Consider the following 12,022-nt stretch of genomic DNA (forward strand, 5'->3'; position numbering starts at 1 on the left):
CACTGAACCTCAACACCCATTATAACAAATAAAACAGGTAATACTCCAAAAAATTACTTATTTAAGACATCATTTTTATTTCTAATTTAAATTATTCATTGATTATAGGAGCCAACTTTGCCAACACTAATATCATCAAACGAAGATCACATACCCATCAAGAGATTAAGGAGAAAGAAAATCATACAATGCAAATTCAAGACACATATTCGAAAGAAGAATATACATGCAAAGATGGAATAAACAACACAATAAAAAGTGCATACAACTCAACAATTCATAAAGAACATGCCTTTACAAGAACCTACGACAGAAAGAAGAAAGCAACAACTCTAACAACAACCAATAAAAAAAAAAGAGGATGAGCACCACATAAGAAGACTAAGTCCATCAACTAAAATAAATACAAAAATCAAACTACCAAATAAAAATGTCATTTTGTATAACTCCAACATCCAAATCTTTTGTACTACAAATTATTTTAAATAAAACACCTTTTAAATTTAGCTTTATTTTACACATATTTAATTTAATTCTACAAAACATAGCAATTTTTAATATTTATTATATTATCATTAATTTATCGCTCCACGCATCGCGCAGGTCTCATTCTAGTTTATTTTCTTTCATTAGCATGTTGGTTCTAGCTTCTCTCATTTGGTTTGTTCTTTCATGAGTTACTTGAAGTTTCTCTCATATTTCCTTTGCAGTTTTACATCTTTCTATATTCTTCGAAACTTGTGGCGCAACGCATTATGTTTCCTGCCTTAGCATTTGACTTCGATTTTTTCTTCTCATCTTTTGTCCATTCTCCGTCTTCCTTGAAAACTACTTGTCCTTCGGGTGGTAATTTTGTTAAAATATCAGGTCCATTCATGATAATCTTCTAGAGATTATAATATGTTTCTTGAATGAAGATCCTCATTCTCTCGTTCCAGGAAAAATAGTTGGTTCCATTAAAATAAGACATATGATGGTAGAATTGTCCTTCAGTTAGGTTGAAAGAGACTGGATTGATCGCCATAGATCTTTTCTCTAAGCTGTTAAACTTGACTCCTAAAGCCTAAGCTCTGATACTAATTATAGGTTTTATAGGCCTTGAAAAAAGGATTTAAATCAAGACACTCTTTTCAAATTTTAAATGTGTTACTGAACTAGTAGGAGTATTTTGTTTAGTCTCTTACAATAGCAAGAGATTAAAGATGAAAGAGTAGAGGAAGTGACACTAGCATGTATCCTGATTCAACCTTGAAATGTAATAAGGTCTATGTCTAGTCTCCACCACAATAATGACAGAATTTTACTATATCAAATCACCAATATTACAAGTACCAACTCAAAGATCAAGACTAAGAACAAATGAACCAAACAGATTCTACCCCAAGACCAATGAAGCTACGATTCCGAGTTTTACAAACCAAGACAAACCAAAACGCTAAGACCAAACAAAATCAATAACAAAGACTCAAACTTAAGCTAAAACTATTTTAGCTTTTTTTTTTTTGTAGCTCATGCTTTTCTCTTATAGGTTTTTTAAAATAATCTCTCGTAGAAATATATTTATTTTTCTTTTAACTATAAAACTTCTAAAAACAAAATTGAATATGTCAAATTGAGATCCAACGAAAAAGAATAATAACACTCAAAGGTGCAGACTATATATTCTGAATTTTCTCCTTATCTCTTTTTGATAATTGATCTTCTTATAATAAAACTGTAATTTGTCATTCTTACTAGCCATTGTTGTCAATCACTCTTCATTATTATCATGATAATTTTCTTTTTTATTAACATGAACAATCTTTTTCAAATTCTTTTCATATTATGTTCTTGATAATTGATTTTTTTTAATTATAACCGAATAAACATTCAAACCAATTACTAATCCTAAAACTTTTAATTGTACAATGAATCATAACACAAATTGGAGTCAACTTTAAATAACCCAACCAAATATATGTGCATCACAATAAATAATAATTTTTTTTTCTAACTAAACACACATCACCATGCACAATATCATCATAATCATAGAGCGGAAACTATAGTTAAATACGAATTATTTTCAAATAATCAAAACCTTCGAAATTCTAATGTCCCGCAACTATCATCCAATGAGTGAAAATTGAATTTTACTGTAACGACAAAAGTGGAAATTTTGATAACACGACCATTGTTGGAGAGTGGAACACTCGAGTGATGATGCCAAAGGCCTTTCTTTTTCCCCACGTTCCTTCCTTTTATTTTTTTTCAGACATGTCACGTCACGTCTCATGAGTTGGCTTCGATGTCCAATGCAATTCATGCCAAACCCAACAATTTGTTCATTCCAATTGAAGAGTAGGCTCAATGATTTGTCAATTGCTGGTTGGAAAAACAGCATAAATGCATAATGTAATCTTTGACAATAGTCCTTTATCTGTTTGTTATTTATCGTTTTTGGTGTTGACAATTGGCCTTTATGAAACAATACTTAGTAGGTGAGGCCCAACCATGATGATAACATTCACTCATAAGAAATAAAAAATGTTCAACAAAATATATATACTATTTTGGCAATGATACATAAACTACACAAAAAGCAGAAAAGAACACACATTATCAGGGAACCATGTATATATATTGTTTTCGTTATAATTGTTACGTAGAAACGTATAGTTATATAGTATTTTTTTTTCCTTGAAAAAAATGCATTTACTATGACCAAAAGCAAAAGATTAAAAAGTACATCAATTACAGAAAACGCCAAAAGATCTTGAAGCTTCGGCTACTCGCGTTGGTTGAGCGCTGAGGTGCCCAATTAAATTAATTACAAACTTACATAGTGCCAATAATTTTAAGAAAACAATAAAATAAATAAACTAACTGTTACTCAGAAAAGAAATCATTTGAACCAATTATCCATAAGTGTTATACATCGCCAATAATACTAAATAATCCCAATCATTTGAACCAATTATCCAACAGTTATAAATCCAATAATATATTAATTAATTATCTGATTGAGAAAGACAAGAGAGACATGCAATTAGGCATTATAGATGACTTAACTATTGACTTTTTATTATTCCATAAAAAGCTATGCCTTATATTAGAATATTTGAAGGATCCAAAATGAGACTAGACTTAATTTCCTACCATTACACTAGCATTTCCTACCCGCAACAAACTAGCATTTTCCACCATTACACTGATGGATTAAAGAATTGATTTCCAATAATACCAAACAGTTAGACAATGTCAACCAACAATCAGCAGCCACAATAAGCTCATGCTGGATCTAATTCTATAATATAACTGTTGAATATTAGATTAGATCTGTTTTGATATAGTTTCCATCTTTAGATATCTGATTCTGATTGGATCTCCTAGTATTAAGGGATCTGATTCTATCTCCTAGTATTAAGGGATCTGATTCTATCATATCTCCTAGTATTAAGGGATTTTATTTCTGTACCTATGTATATATATATTGACACTGAGAGATGATTCTCTCAAGTGAATTCATCCAAAACACAATCCTTGTCTCACTCCATTCGTTTATTTCAAGTTGGTATCAGAGCAGGTTCCGACCTGGCTCTGGTTTCTATTTGTTTTTCTTCTTTTCCGGCTGCAATCTCTCAGCCGTGTTCCCTTTTCCCACCAGCTGACACTATCAGCTGTGTCTCTTCGTCAGAAACTGTTTTTTCGGCCAAAACCTTGTCAAACATCAGACCCACTCCGAAGCAACCCCAGAATCAGAACCGGAAAGCCAAGTTCGGCCTGTCTCCAAAATTTCTCCGCTGCCCAGGCTTTTTCCGGCCCTCGTTTCCCTTCTGCAGGTGTTTTCCGGCCGTTTCTGAGTGTCTGCATCATGTCTTCCGCCGCACAACCACAAGGGATATTTGTCTCTGGCAATGATTATGATGAGTTTCTCAAGTACCAAGCTTCAAAGCAGGCATCTACTCCCATTGCTTCGGTGGCCCACTCTGGTAATTCTGTTGCTTGTATCTCTCATTCCTCTTCTCTTGGACCATGGGTCCTTGACTCAGGTGCTTCTGATCACATTTCTGGTACTTCTTCTGTCCTCTCTAAACTTGAACACCCTGCATTTCTTCCTTCTATCACTTTGGCTGATGGTTCTAAAATTGGTGCTAAGGGAATAGGTCAAGCAACTCCTCTTCCTACATTACCTTTGAAATCTGTTCTTTACATGCCCAATTGTCCTTTCAATTTGATTTCTATTAGCCAACTTACTCGTTCTCTCAATTGTTCTGTTACCTTTTTTGCTGACTCCGTCATTGTGCAGGATCGAGGGACGGGACAGACGATTGGTACAGGATGTGAGTCTCAAGGACTGTATCGGCTTGCCTTACCCACTACTAGTGTGTCTTCTGTTGCTACTGTTGAGTCTCCGGACGTGGTCCATTGTCGCCTGGGACATCCCAGCCTCTCAAAGTTACAAGCTATGGTCCCGAGTTTATCTCGTCTTACTACCTTAGAGTGTCAAACTTGTCATTTAGGTAAACATGTTCGTAGTTCTTTTTCAAGTCGTGTCAATACACGGGCTGCATCTCCTTTTTCTATTATTCATTCTGATGTATGGGGACCTAGTCGGGTTACTTCTCATTCTGGTTTTCGTTATTTTGTCACCTTCATTGATGACTTTTCTCGTTGCACTTGGCTATATTTAATGAAGGACAGATCTGAATTATTTGTACATTTCAAGTCTTTCTGTTCTGAAATTCAAAACCAATTCAAAACTTCAATTAAAATTTTACGAAGTGATAATGCTCGTGAGTATTTTTCAGCACCCTTTTCGTCTTACTTGTCCTCCCAAGGCATTCTACATCAGTCATCTTGTCCTCATACCCCTCAACAGAATGGTGTGGCTGAGCGTAAACATCGTCACTTGATTGAAACTGCTCGCACTCTTCTTCTCCATACTCATGTTCCCCTTAAATTTTGGGGTGAGGCTGTTCTGACTGCATGTTATTTAATTAATCGTATGCCTTCTTCTGTTTTGCAAAATCAAGTTCCTCATTCCATTTTATTTCCTCATGAGCACATTTTTTCTCTTCCACTACGAGTCTTTGGTTGTACTTGTTTCATCCATGATCTTACCCCAGGCAAAGACAAGTTAACTGCTCGCTCTATCAAATGTGTTTTCTTAGGGTACACTCGATTTCAAAAGGGTTATCGTTGCTATTCTCCAGCTCTTAATCGTTTCTTCGTGTCTGCCGATGTCACTTTTCTTGAGAATACCCCGTTTTTCTCTGCACCCGACATCACTTCACCTTCCATTACGGAGGTGCTTCCTGTTCCTTACTTAGATGGGCCTCCTATTCCCACAAAGCCTCTCCAAGTTTATCATCGCCGCCCACGGCCTGCAGTCCAAGATAACTCATCTCCTGAACCCGTGGTTGAACCGTCCTTGGATCCTTCTTCCGGAGTTAGCAGTAGTCCTCCTATTGCTCTCAGACAAGGTACTCGTTCCACCCGTAATCCTAATCCTATTTATAATTTTCTTAGTTACCATCGTTTATCATCTTCGCACTATGCTTTTACCTCCTCCTTGTCTTCTGTTTCTGTACCCAAAACAACAGCAGAAGCTCTTTCACATCCAGGGTGGCGCCAGGCTATGATTGAGGAGATGTCTGCCTTACATTCTACTGGTACTTGGGATCTTGTTCCATTGCCACCGGGCAAATCTACTGTGGGTTGTCGTTGGATCTATACTATTAAGGTCGGCTCAGATGGAACCATTGATCGATTAAAGGCCCGCCTTGTGGCTAAGGGCTACACTCAAATCTTTGGTTTGGACTATGGTGATACCTTCTCTCCTGTTGCGAAGATGGCCTCTGTTCGTCTTTTTCTTTCTATGGCTGCCATTCGCCATTGGCCTCTTCATCAACTTGATATTAAAAATGCTTTCTTACATGGTGATCTCGAGGAGGAAGTATACATGGAGCAACCTCCCGGGTTTGTTGCTCAGGGGGAGTCTTCCGGCTTAGTATGTCATTTACGCCGATCTTTATATGGCTTGAAACAATCCCCTCGAGCTTGGTTTGGTCGCTTTAGTGCTGTTATTTCTAAATTTGGCATGATTCAGAGTGAAGCAGATCATTCAGTTTTCTTCCGTCATTCTTCCTCCATGACCTCCATATATCTGGTTGTTTATGTGGATGATATTGTCATTACTGGAGATGATCATGAGGGAATCACTCAGTTAAAACAGCACTTGTTTGATCACTTTCAGACTAAGGATATGGGGAAGTTAAAATATTTCCTAGGAATTGAAGTGGCACAATCTAATGCTGGGATCTGTATCTCACAAAGAAAATATGCTCTGGATATTCTTGAAGAAACTGGAATGTTGGATTCTAGACCTGTAGATACACCAATGGATCCCAACACAAAACTTAGTCCAAATCAAGGAGAACCTCTTGCAGATCCTGGTAGATATCGCAGATTAATTGGCCGATTGAATTATCTGACAGTCACTCGGCCAGATATTTCATTTGCCACAAGTATCCTAAGTCAGTTTCTTGACTCCCCATGCGATAGTCATTGGGACGCCGCTGTTAGAGTCCTTAGATATATCAAAGGTGCTCCAGGAAAAGGTTTGTTGTATGAAGATAAAGGACATAACCAGATTGTTGGGTATACTGATGCAGATTGGGCAGGATCTCCATCTGATAGACGTTCTACATCTGGTTATTGTGTTTTTATTGGTGGAAACTTGATATCTTGGAAGAGTAAGAAGCAAAATGTTGTAGCAAGATCTAGTGCGGAAGCTGAATATAGAGCTATGGCACTTGCCACATGTGAACTTATATGGTTGAAGCAATTAGTTAAGGAACTTAAGTTTTGTGAGCCGAGTAAGATGGAACTGGTGTGCGATAATCAAGCTGCCTTACATATTGCTTCCAACCCTGTGTTTCATGAACGGACCAAGCACATAGAGATTGATTGCCATTTCATAAGGGAGAAGTTGCAAAGTGGGGAAATAGTAACAGCCTTTGTCAACTCCAACGATCAACTTGCAGATATTTTCACCAAAGCTCTCCGGGGTCCTCGGATACAATACATATGTAACAAGCTTGGAGCATATGATTTATATGCTCCAGCTTGAGGGGGAGTGTTGAATATTAGATTAGATCTGTTTTGATATAGTTTCCATCTTTAGATATCTGATTCTGATTGGATCTCCTAGTATTAAGGGATCTGATTCTATCTCCTAGTATTAAGGGATCTGATTCTATCATATCTCCTAGTATTAAGGGATTTTATTTCTGTACCTATGTATATATATATTGACACTGAGAGATGATTCTCTCAAGTGAATTCATCCAAAACACAATCCTTGTCTCACTCCATTCGTTTATTTCAAGTATAACCTATCAGTCAAATTCAATGTTTCAATTCTTATACTTAGCACAAATATAAGCCCAACAAAGAAAGCACCAAAATGGATGATCCGTAACAATAGCATAAAATGTACACTACCCTTTTTACAAAAGTTGAGTATGCAATAGATTAGCACAAATAATGAAATATACGACCAACAAAGAAAGCACCAAAATTGATGATCTGTAACTATAGCATAAAATTAACACTACCCTTTTTACAAAAGTTGAGTATGCAACAGAAGAAAAGTTTTTAAACAATAGAGATTCTACCCATAAAATATTGCTTCAAACAACACCATGGCTCCCCCAATATGTAACAAATCTGATAAGGCCAACTCTACAAGATGATAAAAAAACGGGGACAGAAAAATGAAAAATCTAAGCAACAAGAAACATAAATCAAGAAATCCACCTGCTTGCCTCATCTGACTTTGACGCAGAGATGAATAACTGTCCATTTTGACAGATCATACAAATGATCACATTCATTCTTCCAGCTGCCGCTCCCGGTTGGGATCTTCAAATAAATGATGTTTCAGGTCCAGTTTCAGTTTCCAGAATCTGATAAAGTCACTGCCAACTTATGTCTCATACCCTTCTTCAACAGTTGGAAGACCATCTTCCCTGATAAATGCCGGGTTAAGAAACTTAGCCACAAAAGCCCACAATTTATACACATCTTCAAAGTTGGTTAAAAAGCCCAGTGAAGCTGTCACAACTTCAAGCCTTACAAAGCTGCCTTTTCCATCACGCCGACCATTCTCCATCGGCCTGCAAAGAGTTGTATCTTCAAGATTCAGGGATACCCGCTGCTGTCTTGAGCCATCAAGGATCCTTATATGACTGAGAAAACCAATACCAAGAGAGATCCCTTCATTCTCAGCAAGCTTTTGGACAATCTCTGGATTGATCAGCCCCTTGCTTCTGTCTCTGACATTGAAAGCCACAGCTGCGCCCCTCTCATATTTTATTTTAGGGCCATAGATGTGGACAAGATTCACTTTTTCATCCCCATCAGAAACAGGTAACTTCAGCTGCAATAAGGAGGTCACAAGCCAATTTATCAAAAACCTAAGCCTGGATGTAGTTTTGTTGAGACCAAGCATATTAACATGATCTATATGCCGGCATACTATCTCTGGTTCCCTCCTGCCCCAACCCTCCTCATCACCATATTCTCCATCACTTGTGACGGCCTCTTCATCATCTATGCTAGCTGCAGATATGTCCCCTGGCTCTATGGTCTGGCTTAGGTACTCTTTACGATTATCCTCCATGCTAAATGACACTCTTCTTCCCCTGCTGGTATGTTCATTCTCTTCCAAACCAAAAAACCTGCCACCACCATATCGATTCCCTTCTCTCCTACCCAATAACCTGAATTCACCTTCAGTTTCCCTTCTTATGGCACTTTCTTTAACATCACAACATATTTCAGAGGTAGAGCTGTTCTCTAAGCTTTGATGCTGATTGAGCCAGGATCCTTTCAAAGCAACAGATCCATTTTGAGCTGCTTCACTGGTTCCAGGTTCTTCCAATATTCCATTGGCTTCTAAATGATCTGATGAATTACCATTTCTAGAATAGTGATTAGACTCATCCTGCTCTTCTTCCGGAACTTCTTTGACCCGGTCTAGCTCTTGTGACATTAGGACAGCAGCATCAAATGACAATACATGGCGATCATCATGAAGACCTAGATTTACCTCTCTGTCATCATACATAGGACTTCCATATTTCTTGGATGTTGGTTTTGGAGAATGTTGCTTCTGGGCCTTCCTCCCATTAAACCACATGGATGGTAAGGGAGAAGACATCCTCGGTTTATTTAAATGACCAACACCATCAGACCCGACTGGACTCTGACCCAAATCAATCCAAAATGAATTTTCCGATGACTCATCCTCACTGAAGACAGGACTCTTCATCACCTCCCCAACAGATATGCTTTCAGTCTCTTCAAATATAGTGCTAGTTCCATCTCTTTCTGAGCTGTCTTGATCCATTTCATTCTCAAATACATCTCTGACCTGAGCAGACGTAAACGCACCAGAAAAGGCAGGTAACTGAGAGCCCTGACGAGTTTCAGAAGTCTTATCACCAGCAGCAATGACTTCCTCATCCTCAATACCAGCCAATCCATCCAATCCATCAACTGAATCACCCAAATATATTGGAAATTCAGGAGTAATCTTAACCATTCCAGAGCCAGTACTCCCAGACTGATTCTGGAGGCTTGCCATAACTGATTTCTTGATCAGAAGACATCCAAAGCCTGTTGGATCATACCCAAACACCCTGTAAAAAGATGTAACTATAAAATCTGGCCGGAATAGGGACAACCCAAGTGAATCCATGTCCTTAGGCCCCAATGATCCAGCATCAAGCAAGACATGCCAGTTGTTCTGCTGTGCCAAGGCCATCCACTGGTACGAATACTTAGCACCAGTTACTCTGGACTGAACGGGGAACACAAACAGACCGGTAGCTGAATCCTTCTTCCTCTTCTTTTTGCTGGAAATCTGTTTTCTCAAATCGGTGGAGCAGAGTTTGAGGGTTGGCCATTTAAACCATGCACTACATACTTTGGCACCTTTCTCCCTGGCACACTGAGCCATCCAAGCAACCGACTGGCTCTCATGGTCGAACATGGTCAACAATTTCTTGTTTGTATGGAAAGGGTATGATTCAGCCAGCAATTTAAAAGCTGACCCTCTACTAACAGTAAAAACGAGGCCATATTCATTCTCAGGAATATTCAGATAATCCATGATTCTAACCTTTATATCATGTTCAACTGTTCCTTTGTCAGCACCACCATAAAGTGCATGGTTACTCAAATTTGCAGTTATCTCAGACAGGCTAAATGTAGAAGAGTCCCAGTAGTGAATAGTCTGAACAAAAGAGAACAGACCAAAGCCACAGTAATCAAGGCACACCTTAGGTGCCAAATGTGAATACTCATCAGACCTCAACTGATCAACTTTCTCTGACGACGAGTACTTGGGGTACATAGTGAGGAACTTCGAAAATGCTTCTTGTAAGGTGGGAATTTCCTCCTCGGACTCATAAGTGCGATCAGTGGCAAGGGCAGTGGCACGAAGGAACTCCCGCTGGGCGTGCAGCCTGGCGAGGGATCGGGATCTCCCAAAGCTTTCATCCTGGTTAGCAACAGTCTCTGGCTCTATGTCTTGAGATTTGAAGAGTGAACCATCTTCAGAAGCTTCTTCAAGAGCTTCCCTAAGCTTGTTCTCTTGCAGCTTCCGAAGCATTGATGGGTTCCTCCTTATCTCGACCACGGAATCGTCATCTTTCCTCCTGCCCTTCTTGTCCAAGAGCAGAGAAGCACAGTGGGAAATGGGCTTCCATAGTGAGAGATGCATGATACCTTCCACTGCTCTCAAAAATCAATTTCAGATGAGAGAACCAGGAAGCTTGAATTGAGTCACTTGAACGAACACAACACAGACAAGAAGTAAAGTTTCAGCCCATCAACCTGTAACAAATTGAGCTAAAACTCCCTAATTCCACGAAGACCACAACCCTGCATTTCCCCAACGATCGAAATCCTGAAAGATGTGATTTTTGAGAGAATGAACAAACAACTCAGCTCACCATTTCCGGTGAAAAAACACCAATCACCAAGAAGAAGAAAAATGAAAAAAAAAGGGGAAAAAAAGGGGGAAAAAGGAAAGTAATAAAGAAAAAACAGTTCATTTTACCTGGAATAGGTTTCAATACCCAACTTCTTACAAAAGGAAAGTATGATGCCGAAGATGGAGAGAGAAAAAGTCAAAAGCTCATAACCCTCAAACCCTAGAAATCCAGATCCCAAACCTTTGCAGAGCAACTCTCACATATACAAGAGAAGAAACTCTCCCCAACCAAAAAATAATGAGAAATGGGTTTGGAGAAGAATCCTAGGACAAGTAACAGTAACTATAGAGCTTCAATTAGGAGGGAGAGGCACTCCACAAGGAACTCTCTCTCTCTCTCTCTCTCTCTCTGTAATTTCAGAGCAGCATAATTAAAGCAAAGCGCCTCAAAACATGAAATGCTCTTTCACTAAAGAGAAGTAAATACAAAACATACCGGTATGATAATTGATAAGTAGGTTCGTATCTTCCACAGTAGGATTTTCTTCTCTAAATTGAAATTGAAATCCAAAAGGCGAAGGAAACAGCAAAGAAAATAAATAAAAAAGAAAAAAGATGACAAAAGTAAGAAGGAAAAAAAAAAGAATAGAAATTTCAATTAAAGCATAACCCCCGTTCTGTGCTCTCTCTCTCTCTCTCCCTTTGATCGAAAACACTGCCTCCACTATGTTTCAACCGTTGCTTAACAACAAGGGAGAAGGGGACATTGACTCTCGCAAACGCCAAATGGTCTCAGTGATATTAAAATCAATTTCTGATTTTGCCTCCGTTATTAATGATTAATTAACAATAATAATAATAATAATAATAATAATAATAATAATAATAATAATAATAATTGAGGTTCTCTTTATCTATGTTGGGTGGTGGGGCTCACGGGCTGAAGTCATGGCAAAAGTCAAACAATCAGCTACCTTGTAAAAGCTGTTATGTGTTATGTGTTCAATGGGGCAAAAACCACACAGCTCAAAGTCC

At 38.4% G+C, this 12,022-nt stretch overlaps 1 protein-coding gene across 1 annotated transcript; it reads right to left on the minus strand.

The window, feature by feature from the left end:
- Positions 1-7,556: 7,556 nt before the first annotated feature.
- Positions 7,557-11,785, minus strand: LOC107626240 (uncharacterized). Its single transcript, XM_016329080.3, has 2 exons — positions 11,114-11,785; positions 7,557-10,960 (listed from the first exon to the last, which is right to left on the minus strand). The coding sequence occupies exon 2, from the start codon at positions 10,772-10,774 to the stop codon at positions 7,973-7,975; it is 2,802 nt and encodes a 933-aa protein (XP_016184566.1). The 5' UTR covers positions 10,775-10,960; positions 11,114-11,785; the 3' UTR covers positions 7,557-7,972.
- Positions 11,786-12,022: the final 237 nt, after the last annotated feature.

Source organism: Arachis ipaensis, chromosome B1 (genome assembly GCF_059453495.1).
Source record: "Arachis ipaensis isolate K30076 ecotype BB chromosome B1, ASM5945349v1, whole genome shotgun sequence".
NCBI lineage: Eukaryota > Viridiplantae > Streptophyta > Magnoliopsida > Fabales > Fabaceae > Arachis > Arachis ipaensis.